Below are 13769 nucleotides of genomic sequence, written 5' to 3'. Positions count from 1 at the left end.
AGAATTGTTCTATTTTAACTCTGCTGTACAAATTGCTTTGAAGTGGTAATATTCACATGTTACTGATACACCAGCTTCAAAGGCTGAATTTGAATCACAAACAGGGTCATCATTCTCCTGTACCACTCACATCTCCAGAGAAAACCCTCTCTTCCTCTGCATCTTTGAAATGCTAATTGTTTAACTACTAAAATCTCCAACACCTTGTAAAAAACAGAGGGAGCTAAAAGTCTCAACTTCTAAAATCTAGCAATCAAATATTTTCTGATTATTTAAATTAAGGCTTTTCTGGAGGTATGGGTAACTGTAAGACTGGTTAGGAGGTCAGCACCAGGAAAGTCAATGCCACGAGAAAGGCACTGAGGGCAGAGAGGGACCTCAACAAGTTGACAGAAGCCTCATGAAACTCAACAAAAGCAAATGCACAGTCCTGAACAGACTAACCTCACACACCAGGACAGACTGGTGGAAGCTGGCAAGGAACTTGCTTTGCGGAAAAAGATCTAAAGATTCTCATAGACATCAAGTTGCACATGAGCCACTAGTGCTCACCTGGCAAAGGTCAACTGTGAACTGGGCTGTATTAGCAAAGGCACAGATAGCAAATCAAGAAAAGGGGATCTTCCCTTCTATTCAGCAGTTGTGGGACTGCAACTCAAGTATTGTTTCCAGCTAGGGCTTCCCCAGTACAAAGAAATCACTGACGAGCTGGAGTGAGTCCAGCAGCACACAACCAGAGCGAGCGGAGGCTGGAGCATGACACATAAGGACATGCTGTGTCTGTCCAGCATGAAAAGAGAAGACTGGACAGCTTTTACTGCCATCTGCAAATATGCAACGGGAAAATGTCGAGAAGACTCCTCAGATATGCACAGCAAAGGATGGAAGTCAGCAGACACAAGAGAGATTCTGATCAGATAGAGAAAGAAAACACAGTTACTGTGAGAGTGTTCAAATTTTGCATAGAAAGGTTGTGAAATCTCCATCCTTGGAGATAATCAAGAATGAACAGGGCACAGCCCAGCATAACTTGGAAGCTGGTCCTACTTTGCATGGTGGTGTTGGACCAGATGACCTCCAGAGGTCACTTCCAATCTAAACTGTTTTAAATAGAAAATTTAATTTAAAAATTAATTATAATTATTGCTGTGAAAAGGCAGAAAATGGATTCTTTAAATTCTATAAATATGTAAGATGCACAACTTTTATTTTCCTATCTTTTTTCTTTCGTTTTCCTCTCTTTTCTCTCTTTTTTTTCCTTTTCCTTTCTAACAAAACTCAGACAGGACAATGGATGACAGTTGTCTCTACTATTATCCCACAATTCAACAGACATATCAGTCAAATTTAATTCCCTCCTCCACACTGTGGAATGTAGGTTTGCTTTATCTCCTCAGTTCTATTAGGTAATGACCTATCTCTGATGCAGCAAACAGTACCTTTCTGAGGTTAAAAACACAGTGAAAGTAGAATATATCTAAGAATTTGCAATCAAAGATCTCACTGTGGTGTATCATTCTTTTAAAATGAGAAAAAATGGATTTCATACTTACATTTCTAGGACACAGTTTACACTGGAAAATCTCTTTTATACAGGCAACAAGATGATTATGAAGTCTTTTGGTTAATCCATCAAAATTCCTGCAGGCTATGATAACAACTTCCTGAGGATGAGTTTCTAACCACCTCAATATTTCCCACAGAATATCCTACAAGAAGGAGATATGGCAGCTTAGAAAGTTATCTGTGCTATGCAGGGGAAAGGACATACAATCAACAGAGTAGTGATGGTGGAGCAGACTCAGAATCACAATAATGAAAAACTGTGTTTTCTCAAAAAAAAAAAAATCTGTTTCTGTAATTCTATAGGGCTTTTAATGTCTTCTTCCCTTTAACAACTTCTCTCCTTACCAGGGAAACAGGAATGCCCTGTGTATGTTCCTGGGACAACACATGATAAACCCCAGACCATCGGGCATGTGGTAGGGAATAGGCAGTGGAAAGCAGGCACAAAGAGTCTAGTTTGGGGGTGAAGAAAATATTCATGCTCTAGTATCACATGCAGCTGCTGAAACTAACTTCCAGCCCTGCTAATTTTCTCTAGTTTTAAGTCCTCACAAAAGAAAAACAAATAACCTACTCAGAAGACCTTGAGCCAGCATTTCTGGATTATGATGGCCCTTAAAGGAAAAAATGGCACTGATTTTAAAGCCATCACAAAGCTAAGGAAAATACCTGCACAGTAACAGTTGTGTAAACCATATGCACGAAGTACAAATTCATAGAAGGATCATTAGCCTTGTGGGCGATCCTGAAGTCCAGGTATCTAACTCCAGCCTCAAGTTGCTCTGTCACAGTCAGGACCTGAAAGGTGAAACAGAAGACAAAGGTCCTGAGAGCTTGAAAGAAATTTGTTTCTTTAGTTTAGAAATCTAACAGGGGGCTACAAAGTTAGCCCTATGGCATTTTTCACAGGTCTTTCATCTTTAAAATGTCACTGTATGGCACCAAATTGCAACTTGGAAGCATTTTGCTCTCTGACAAGAGGGATTCCAATTTCCCTGCAGCATAAACTGCAAGTACAGATTAGATTAGATTCAGACAGTTGCCCTTGTTGTGTTCTGAAAGTTAAAGATCAATTAACCTGTGCATAAATACATGATTGCTCTTCACACAACTATTCATTTAAAAAACAATTGCAGGATCAGCAAGTTAGAAATGCCGTATTTATCTTATTAGATCAAAGACTTTACCATGGTTGTCTCTGCGGACCTCACACATCCTCAACAGAAGACAAAACAAAAATAGAAAAAACTACTGGCTATTGTTCTTTTTCAAGATATAGTTTCTTATGAAGTTTGAATTAACCTGTAGAAGTCCTACAAAACAGAGGCACTCCTCTAGATCCACTTCTCTCAGAGCACTTCCACAGGATTTGGGGGCTGAATAGAACAGGTGATAAAGCTGCTTCTGAGGCATGAAGTTCCAAATGATATGTCTTTTCCTTATATCAAGACTCTCTTAGCAAAAGAAAATATAATCAATTTAATTAGATATGTTTAAACACTAGTTCATCTTAGTTCAACCTGCTAGGGATAAAAATTTAGGCTTCAAAAACCATACATTATAGTGATTTAAGTCAGAAATAATTCAGTGAAAGCTAAATCAGTACAAGGCATTGCTCTAATTTGTAGCTTTAGCACTGTGGCAGAGCTTAAGACACATGGCAGGATGCTCACCTTGCTTAGTTTAACCCCCTAACTTCCTACTCTTTGGACATGAATTTTGCTTCCCCAAGCTGTGCCTGAGGGGCTGGGCTAGGACAGACCAGCCCCATGTGCCCCAGGTTCCAGTGGGTGCACTGGGTCTGGCCAACAGCTCCTCCTGGGCCTGCTTGGTCTCCACCAGGCTGAAGCAGTTGAAGGGATGATCCACACCCCTTTGCTTGGAGTATGTTGGAGATGGGAGTGTACATGGCTGTAGATCACTTATAACCTCTGTGGCCAGAAAAAGGACCAAATGAAAATGCTCTTCTGAACTGCCCTTCAGATTAATTCATTTCTTATCTGTTGGCTACACAAGAAAACAAAACAAATTAGACACTCTAATTAGTGACCTGGGTTTGGATACTGAATTAGGCAGTGTGAACATTGCCCCATAAAGGGCAAAATTCAAAAGGAAGCCCTGAGGAGCAATGCTGCTCAGTGATTCAATCTCACACCAGGCATCCAGGGCATGACTGGAAGCTACACAGCCATTACACAGGAAACATTTGGCCCTCTAAAGTGACAGCCACAGCAACTGGGGCTCAAGCAGGCAACTCCCAGGCACTGGACCGTCCAGGAACTTGTGGATCCTACCATCAGAAGGGCTCCATGGTGTCTGTTCTGCATTCCAATGGGTGGAGTCATCTCCCCACACAGATAACTGGAGCACAGCAGAACTAAGGAGGGGCAGGATTGTAGCTGTGCCTCTTCCCTATCAGCACTGGGCCACTTCCTGCTTGTCACACTGGGTTTGGACCAGGAAATTATTATAATGATGTTAACAGATTGTTTGTCACCAACATGGTCACTTTGCCAGCCAGAAACCCACACATTAGGAGGTTTCTAAATCTTTCATTGGCTAAAGTCCCCCCCCAAAAAAGCAGCTCAAAATAAACAAAGATTTCGGCTAAGCAAGTGTCCTTCAACATCAGCTCATGATTACCGGCTCATATTTGATACCTGGTAGTGTCTAAGATTCCACTTTGCCAAAGCTGCTCAAACAAATAAAAGAAACCTTAGCATGCTTATTGCTGTTTATCAATTATTCCGTTTAATTGTCTAATCATTAACTACTCCTTCAATAAGAACAAAAACAGAAAGATTTTTGGTACCTCTTTGACGTCAGGAAAGTCTATTCTTTGAAAGAATCTTCAAAAGCTGTAGCTTAAATCATGATCCGCAATTTTGTCTTTAACATACATTTATGAGGTAAATGTAAAGAGATAACTACTAGCTTAATATTTGCACATTTTAAAAAGTTAACTAAACCTTATGTGATGGACCACACTTCCACTCTCTTAATCTTTATGGGAAAAAATCCCTTCAACAAGGGATTCTTCTATTTCTGATGCTGGTGAAATACCCAGTGTAGGTGGGGAGAACAACTGACATCTCACAGAACAGTGATAGCAAAAATGACAAACAAAGTTCATGAACAAAGTTCAAGAGAAAAAAAAACCTCTGTAAATTACATTAATATTAAATGTTATTGACCACCACAATAAACGTATGAAAAATGGTTTCTAGTACCAAGTGATCAGCTTTAAACAACTTTAAGTATCATCCCTGCCTCACCTGCATGCTTTTTCCCCAGAAAAGATGATCAGATGTGTATGGCTCCTATCTCATACTCCAAAGTGCTGATTTAGAAAGAGTAATTTTCTTCATATTTGCTGGAATGGAACTGTGGTTTGGATTTGTGTTGGAAACAGCGTTGATTACACAGGGATGTTTTTGCTGTTGCTGAGAAGTGCTTACATGAAGTCAGGGCCTTTTCTGCCTCTCACCCCACCCCACCAGCAAGGAGGCTGGGGGTGCACAAGAAGTTGGGAGGGGACACAGCCAGGACAGCTGACCCTAACTGACCACAGGGATATCCCACATCATAAGGAGTCATAAAGCTGGGGGAAGAAGAGGGGGAATGTTCAGAGTGATGGTGTTTGTCCTGTTAAGACACCGTTACATGTCATGGAGCCTGGCTTTCTTGGAGATGAGTGAACACATACATGTCCATGGGAAGTGGTGAATTAATTCCTTATTTTGCTTTACTTGCACATGTGGCTTTTGTTTTACCTATTAAAAGGTCTTTATCTCAACCCACAAGTTCTCCAGCTTTTACCCTTCAATTCCCTCCCCTAGCTCACCCAGGGACAGCGAGAAGCAGCAGTGCAGGGCTGAGCTGCTAGCTGGACTTAAACCACAACACCCAAGCATGGCATCTCATGAGAGCACATATTTCTGGGCAGCGGGCTATTCTGTCATTGTACACTCTCAGCCCTGCAGCACAAGCTTTAACTTTGCCAAGGCAAGAAGAGAATGCCAGATGATGGTTACCTGTGTTACAGACCACTTCATGATAATGGGGTGCACAATGCAGGGCAGACATTTGTTTAAAAACTTCACCAGCTTGGACTCATTGCCACTAACAGCAGAGCTTTTATCCAAACAGTAGGTCATAGTGTCGTGACTCCCTGTAGAATACAAAAATGAATGTACAGAAAATCTCATTTCTTAACTACTCAAGACCACATTCCATGGCTACATTTCATGTGCACACCTGATAGGCCACCACATTTGCAAGCCACACACCTATATTGTCTGAGAGCCTCTGTAGTTATGGCAAAAAGGTAGAATTGTCTACAGAGGTTGTTCACCTAACATTAATAAGCTTAGTGTGAAATCCTTGTGAAGGGAAGGCATTGACACTTTTCAATAAACCATCTAAATTACATATCACTGTTGTTTGCCCCAAACCACAATAAAATGGTCTGTTTCAAATGGCATCTTCCCTCAAAATAATTATCTTGATGTGAAAACATTTTTTTTTCAGGGAAAAAATTCAGCTGAAGGCTGAATTTATCTAGAAATTGTCCTGTTTTCAGAGTTGTGCAAATGCAGGATTTCATTGTCCAATACCCTCATCTCTGCACGGGAAAATATGACTGAAAGAAGAAATTAATCTTCTTACACCTTTGACTGGACCAACACTTAACTTGGCACTTTAACTACTTATATCTTAAATATCTGCTAAAAATGTCCTCCTGAACTCAACCCCACCTCCCCTACAAAAACAACAAACAAGGTGGGTGCTTGAAGGTTTCTGAGGCAAATACAAATCTTAAGTTTAAGAGTGAAAGATGAACAAGATCCTCATTTGATGGACTTCAAAAGTTACCTGACTGTTTCCAGCACAGGGAATTATGCAGGCATCGGAGCCAAGACTAATCTGCCCAAATATTTTATTTCCTTGAAGTCTTAATAAATCTGACACATCTCTTGCATCGTGTTTAGATGAAACTATTGCAACTCACAATTTCATCAGGACAGGGAACCAGTGACTTTGCTAGCTTTTCTGTTCCGTTATTTCCTTCAGTTTTATAAAGCATCAATAAGAAAAGCTAACAACTCAGTGAAGTGACGTGCTTGGATCTTAACAGAGTATCTGCAAAGAATTTGCTTATCATTTTGGGGTTTAAGTCTTCTGTCAAATTAATTGTTCATTGGTGCTAGGAACTGCTTTCTTGAATTGTCAGTCTTACTGGTGCCAGTGGTAATATTTCTAGTAAACACAGTAAAAATTATTGGTTTGGAAGTAAAAATTATTTGGAACTGTCAATAATAGTTTGATGTCTCAATCAATTTTTTTCACCTTCTAAAAGCCATTTGTTATTTATTTTACTGCTTTAAACACCCAAAACACACTCACTGCAGATCAGTATTGAGGGCAGGCAATAAAAGAACTATGTGTTAGAAGATGTAAGAGTTAAACTAATCCATGGACCAAATCCAAGTCTGAGACAGATGAGCAGGATTCCATTGATGGTGTTGCATCCATGGATGCCAACCAGCAAACAGATAGTAATCTTTTACTCGTGAGTCTTTTGTGATGTCATGAGTAACAGTAATGAAAGGAAGATGGGTACATCCATGATACAACATATATGATGCAAAGACAGTGAGCTAGCACCAAGCCAAGTAGCTCCAGACCTTGAATCCACACCTCCCCAGCAGCACGGTACTGAATCTGGTGCAAGCACAACACTAATTAATGAGATTTGCCACTGTCTCATCATCAGGCTTTCAGAATCCACTCTGTCATGTTTCTTGCATGCCTTCTATGAGATAAGCTTCCACTTCCAAACTGGGTTTCCTCCCTCTGGAAACCTGCCAAAGCTGTCTTGACCTGGTTGGTCTTGATCTGTTTGTGTTCTGACTTGGACTAGATCAGCTTTGTAGGTCAGCTGGACAGACACCAAAATATTCCAAGCCAATAGCCTGCAATGCTCTGTAAAAGTCCTCTAAGGTTTGCTGAAATGGACCTGCCTTCCACTGTTCTTCATGCCTGTTCTCCCTGCAGGCATATTCACAAGAACAACAAACATTTTCAAGAATAACAAGGTCACCCTTAGGAGGAGAGCCAGGAAGGCAAACAAACCCATCAGCAGGTTCTCCACTTTCTATGATGGCCAAGAAACACCAAGTAAAAGTCTTATAGAAACAACATGGCTCCTTTTCCAGCAAAACAAAATCCCATTGAGCATTGAATGATTTTTGCAATAGGAACAAAAATAGAAAAAGAGAAGACTTCTTTCTTCAGTCATAAGACAGATATGTATTTTCTTTTTTTCTCTCTTGATGGTTACATAAGAAATCTAGAGGGGTTTCTTTAATAGCACCTGTCCTAGTCCTCTTACATAGGCTTTATCCTAAACAGAGATGTGCTTGTTTTTAAGTTAACATCAATTCAAATTACATTATCTAAGAAGCCTCCATGAAATAAGTTTCTGGGTTTCAATCTTAATGGGAACTCCACACTCCATTAGTTTACAACAGGCAGAAAAAAGCCAAAACACTACAATTCTTGGATTCTCTCAAGGCTCTACCTGGTGAAGACAGCTATCTCTAAATATATGCCTTCCCTAAAATTAACCTATGATCCTGTGGCCTACATAAAACATTCATCTACACACTGTGCTGCTTTCCCCACAAGCTACCTGTCACATCTACAGGTGTGACAGAAAACACAGGCTAGACTTTTCTGACAGGCTAGACATTTTTGATGTGGAGGCAAAGGGAATCACTCGAGAGCTGATGGTCCTTCAGTGCCTCCCCATGTGTCAGTGAAATCATATTATACAATAAATTTTTTGGACAGAATGAGAGGGGGAAAAAAATCAAGGCAGCAGAAAGAAGCAATAATAGGACCAAAGAAACATTAATAATACACAGGTATAGTTTAAATGCATTTACACATAACACAATAAATATGGTTTTTATAAGCTGGATCATGTAGAAAAATAACAGTCTACTTTAATAAAAACATATTAATTACAAGTCTCATTTCTCCTTTTTCTGCAACTTCACAGCCTCTTTTAGGCAGTACAAAGAACAAATAATAAGGTAAAATATTCATTCTCCCCTCCTGGAAACATTTTATTATATAGGAAATCACAAGAATTAATTAGGGAAATTTTATCATTGCCCAAATAAATTAATCCTTAGATTATTAATAGTATCTGACAAGATCATGCAAAGTGCCTCTTTCTTTTCATTTCTAAAAACAATAAAAAATTCCTTTGTTACCCCTCCCCTCTAAGAAACCTCAAACATTACAGACCAACATTATTCACATAACATCACACAAACCCTCCCCCACACACTGACCCAAATAATAAACACAGACATCCTGAAATGGGACAAACAGGATATTCCAATGCTTAAATGGCAAGCTAACACAACAGTGGTGAACAAAAGTTAATCTTTACCTGGAAGAGCTAAGTTATAGAGGGGAATATCCCACAGCTTCTCTGGTAACCGTGACATCCACTGACCATTTTGATGGCACACATGAACAAAGGTTTGCAAAGGGCCTTCCATTGGTATGTGCTCTGGAACTTCATAGGGTGTTCTGGGAGGGAAAAAGAAAAGAAAAGCAATAAACAATTCTACATTGAATTAATAACATTGCACCTGCATAGGAAGAATTTATAGATGTTAAAAAATGCCAACCCTTCTCTCAAGTAGTTACAGAAAAATGTCAAGAGCTTGTCAGCCACAACATATGCTGCTTTTGATAACACTGTCTCCCAGAACAATGCCAAAGGGTGGATTCCAGCTTCAGGTTTGCAAACTGACCAAGTGAAAGAAAAAACCAAGCCAAGACAAATATACACAGTTTCATTGGTATGGAGAAATCGCTGTCCATATTGGTATTGTGAAATCACAAGGACTGCCTCCCTCCAGTGTGGAACTGCATCCATTCCTTTACCCTTTGCAGTCCCAGGAGCACAGCAATGGGACAGATGGCAAGGCTGGGACAAGGGGCTGGGTCTGCTACCCTCAGGTCCCTACAGAACACTTACCTTGAAGGATCAAATCAGGTGCCACAGGAGTACCTCTATGAAAAACCTTTACAAAGACGTCAGGGCACTGGATTTGCAGGTCATGCCAGCATCTGGGGTCAAAGAGGAAAACTTTCCTCTCCTTATTCCTGCTTTGGAGAACACCAAAGATGTTTTTATCACCCCTACGAGTCCATGACCATAAGTATTTCAGTTTGGTCTGACCTTCCCAAAACTACTCTGGAACTCTTCTTCTCTGGAATCTTCTGCAAAATTTACAGTGGTCATGCAGGAGTGCCAGAGGAGGAAACCCAGATGAGAAATCATGGCATCACCAGGACCTACTAGAGTTATCCTGTTCATTTTTCATTTTATGATCTCCTGGATTGTGCAGAACACAAAAATAAGCTCTCCGTGTTTTGGGTTTTTTTTTTCCTAGGATGTTCCTAGTTCAGGTGGTGGTCTGGGAATTAGAGCCTTCCTTCTTTTCACTGCTTTCAAGGCTTATTTTGTCACAGCTAGTGTGAGAGTTTCTTCTGGCACAGTGATTACCAATACCAATAATTTACCAGCATCACAGCTTCCTTTTTAATGCTGTTTTTAAAAGCTGCCAATGTAAATGATTCCTTCTTGTCTGCTACAGCAATCTCAGTCAGATATGTATTTTTGAGGTTTTGTACTCTGCAAGCACCCTCACTGGTCCCTGGTCCCTTTTGATGTATCTTAGCATATTAATTCAAGATTGTTTCTCCTAGGAGATTGTTGGTTTTTTTTTTTCCTCATATACTGGAGAGCCACAGTGCTTATATGAAGAACATTTCCTTAAACATGGTGCAACATTATTTTTTTCTTTTGACAGTCACATAGGGTCATCTGAAAGGCAATTCTAGGAATTGCATTCCAAAGTTTTATGCCCATACTACACAAAAAGATACAATCTGCTTTTATACCAGCCAATGCACAAAGCATTACCTGCCTAGCCTGCCTTGCTGTGCCTTTGGTGCATCTTTTGAGTTGAAAGAAATATATGGTCTCTACAGGCCATGTCAGCTATTCTTATTCTTGGAAAAATATTCAGCTCTCAGGCAGATCAACTCACACATTCTCTGGCTCTGCACTTTAAAATGATGAGCTTCTGTCCCCCACAGACCCTTGTTCAGACAACAGATGTCTGTAGTTCATTTTGTCACCTTTTGCTGTTTCATGCTTCATCACACTGCACACCACTGCTCACCCACAGCTGCTCTCCTCTGGTCTCTGTACCAAGTAGCATCAGTGTGGACAGGGGCAGCAGGTTCTTAAAACAGCATTTCTGTTTATAAAAACTGGATGGTCTCTCTTCTTCTCCAGCTCTGGAGCTGTAAGGATGGATGTAAGCTGATGGGAGCTGTAAGGTTGCAACACCCCAGCATATGGCAGCACTTATGCAGGTCCTTTATGCAGACTAGAGACCTGATTATAAGCATTGCTTTTCCTCTTTTGAGCGGGGAGATTTGCAGCTCCCTTTCCAGAGCCTTTGGGGCTCTCCAATGCCCCAAAGCCACCCACACTCCCCCAGAGCAGGCACCCATCACCCCAGGGACCCATAGCAAGACCCTTAAACCCTGCCAGGCAGTCACACCTTGTCCTGGCCCAGGCTCCTTTGCACTTACAGCACCCCTGGGATGCATCCAAGGGTGCAGGTTTGCCTGCTGACACTCTCCTCCTGCCACGTGCTCTCACTGCCTTGCTTGGGCTAATGCAGGGGTAGCCTCACAGCTGACAGAATAAAGCTGGGTTTCTGCCATGCTGGTCCCTTTCTCCAGCTCACCACGGAGACAGGATAGCAGCTTCTGAGGAAGTTCCTGCAGAGGCATCAGCCCTGCAATTGCCTTTACTGAGCTGTACAAAAGATCCCTTGGCATTGTCCAGCCAGAGCCCACGGGCAGCACAGCTGCCATCAATGCCCCAGCCTCTGCAGGATCAGGACACTTCATAAAGAGTGTCCTGCTGGGCCTGAGGAAAGCCAGCAGAGAGCAGAAACAGCAAGACCAAGACACACTGCAGTCCTGCAAGCATGAGATGAGATGCACATCTCACTCTCTTCTTCTTCCACAGTACCCTGAGACTGGGGATGGCAGCCACTGGCAGTGCATGGCAGGAACTGCACCATGGCCATCTGCTGATCAAGTCCAATACAAAAGTGACTGGACCAGGTTTTGTCCTGCTTCCCCATGCAATGCAAAGCCCTAGATGTTCACACTGCCACCTCTAAACTCAGCTGCTGCCTTGTGTTTGAGGGGCAACCTTTAGGGAGAAACCAAGTCTTACTTGGAGAAATGAAACTGCAACCATTAGCTGCTCCCCTCCATGACTAAATCCTAAACTTCACAAATGAGAACTCCTTCTTTATTCCCTTCTTCCAGACAGGTAAGTCCCCCCTACACTCAGTACCATGATAAACTACTGCGTTGGGTTTGCATGGCAAGAATTTGGTAGTGGAGGAGTCTACAGAGCTGATTTCTGTGAGAAGCTGCCAGAAAGTCTCCCCAAGTAGAACAGAGCCAATGCCAGCTGGCTCCAAGGCGGGCCTGATGCTGGCCAAGGTTGAGCCCATCAACAACAGTGGTAGTGCCTCTGGGGTAACAGATTCACGAAAGGGAAAAACATTGCTGTGCACCAGCAGCCTGGAAAAGACAGGTATGGATATGTGAGAGAGACAACTCTGCAGACACCAGAGCCAGTGCAGAAGAAAGAGCAGGAGGTGCTCCAGGCACTGGAGCAGAGATTCACCTGCAGCCCACGGTGAAGACCATGGTAAGGCACCTGTGCCCCTGCAGCCCATGGAGATCCATTCTGGAGCAGAGTCCTCCACCTGCAGCCTGTGGAGGGTCCCACACTAGAACTGGTGAATGCCCAGAGGAGACTGTGACCCCATGGGAAGCCCATGTGGGAGGAGGCTTCTGGCAAGACCTGTGGTCTCATGGAGAGAGAAGCCCACGATGGAGCAAGTTTGCTGGCAGGACTTGTGACCCCATGGAGCAGATCACAAAGGACTGCAGCTCTTGGAAATGACTGATATTGGAGAAATTTGTGGAGGACTGTCTCCCATAGGAGGGACCCCATGCTGGAGCAGAAGAGTGTGAGGGGTCCTCCCCCTGAGGAGGAAGGATTAGCAGAGATAATACTTGATGAACTGACCTCAGCCCTCATTCCACACCCCCCTGTGCCACTGCAGGTAGAGGAAATCCAGAAATCAGAAGTGAAGTTGCACTTGGAAGAATGGAGGGGTGGGGAGTAGGTGTTCTAAGATTTGCTGGTTATTTCTCATTACCTTACTCTGATTTCATTGGTAATGAATTCAATATTTTCCTCAAGCTGAGTCTGCTTTGCCTTTTTTTGTGATGATACCTGGTGAATGATCTCTCCCTGTCCTTATCTTGGCCTATGAGCCTTTCATTACATTTTTCTCTCCTCTTGCTGAGCAGGAGAGTAATAGAGAGACTCTTGGTGGACACTTGGCTTCCAGTCAGGAACAGCCCACCCTAACTACCCTCGCTTCCCCTGTTCACATCAGCTGTCTGACCTTCCCTGGGTGTTCTGCATACAGGCAGCAATTACATTTTGAGGACTTTACCGAGACACATGCAATAAACAAGCAATAAAACATGCAGACGTGTAAAGCCGCTAGAGATCACCGTCCTCCAGCCCCAGGACACCGAGAGCATCGGGTTGATTGTCCCTCGCCCGGAGGAGCTGCGCCCCGCCGGCCCCGAGCGCTGGGACACGGCCAAACCCCGGCCAACGCAGTTCCGGGAGGCAGATATAATTAAAGAACGATTCATGATGACATCAGTAAAACATATGCTGCAGCCGACCCAGAAGCTAAAAAATCCCTCACGGGAGTTATAGGAAACCCTGTGAGGAGCAGTACCCGAGCACCCCGGCGAGGAGGGGGCCGCCAGCCCCTCAGGGGCGCTGGGGACCAGGGCTCCGCGCTGCCCCCGCCTCCCGCGGCCGGACCCTCCAAGGAGCCGCATCCCTCCCTCCCTGCCCCTCACCACTGCTTTACTCACTCCGAGGAACGATTCCGTTTCCATGTCGGCTCCTCGGGAAGCCGTGCGCACCCCAGCTCGCCCGGGGCCCGGCACCTAGGCAGGGCGGAGCTGCCCCGCCCGGCTCA

General features: G+C 43.1%; 1 protein-coding gene across 4 annotated transcripts in view; it reads right to left on the bottom strand.

Moving 5' to 3' along the window:
• The window catches only part of PLCXD1 (phosphatidylinositol specific phospholipase C X domain containing 1), an 18788-nt gene extending 5019 nt beyond the window's left edge, over window positions 1-13769 (bottom strand). For 2 of the 4 annotated variants that reach the window (XM_053935859.1, XM_053935863.1), the window contains exons 1-5: window positions 13663-13769; window positions 9032-9174; window positions 5601-5737; window positions 2236-2364; window positions 1554-1709 (exon numbers count right to left, since the gene is read on the bottom strand). In XM_053935859.1, the coding sequence (XP_053791834.1) occupies window positions 1554-1709; window positions 2236-2364; window positions 5601-5737; window positions 9032-9143 (534 nt within the window). In that variant the 5' untranslated portion in view covers window positions 9144-9174; window positions 13663-13769. Of the gene's footprint in view, window positions 1-1553; window positions 1710-2235; window positions 2365-5600; window positions 5738-6972; window positions 7077-9031; window positions 9175-9628; window positions 9731-13662 lie in introns of those variants that run through there. The other 2 variants (XM_053935861.1, XM_053935862.1) reach the window with 2 other exon arrangements.

Source organism: Vidua chalybeata, chromosome 2 (genome assembly GCF_026979565.1).
Source record: "Vidua chalybeata isolate OUT-0048 chromosome 2, bVidCha1 merged haplotype, whole genome shotgun sequence".
In the NCBI taxonomy this organism is placed as follows: domain Eukaryota; kingdom Metazoa; phylum Chordata; class Aves; order Passeriformes; family Viduidae; genus Vidua; species Vidua chalybeata.
This window is presented reverse-complemented; position numbering and strand designations above follow the sequence as displayed.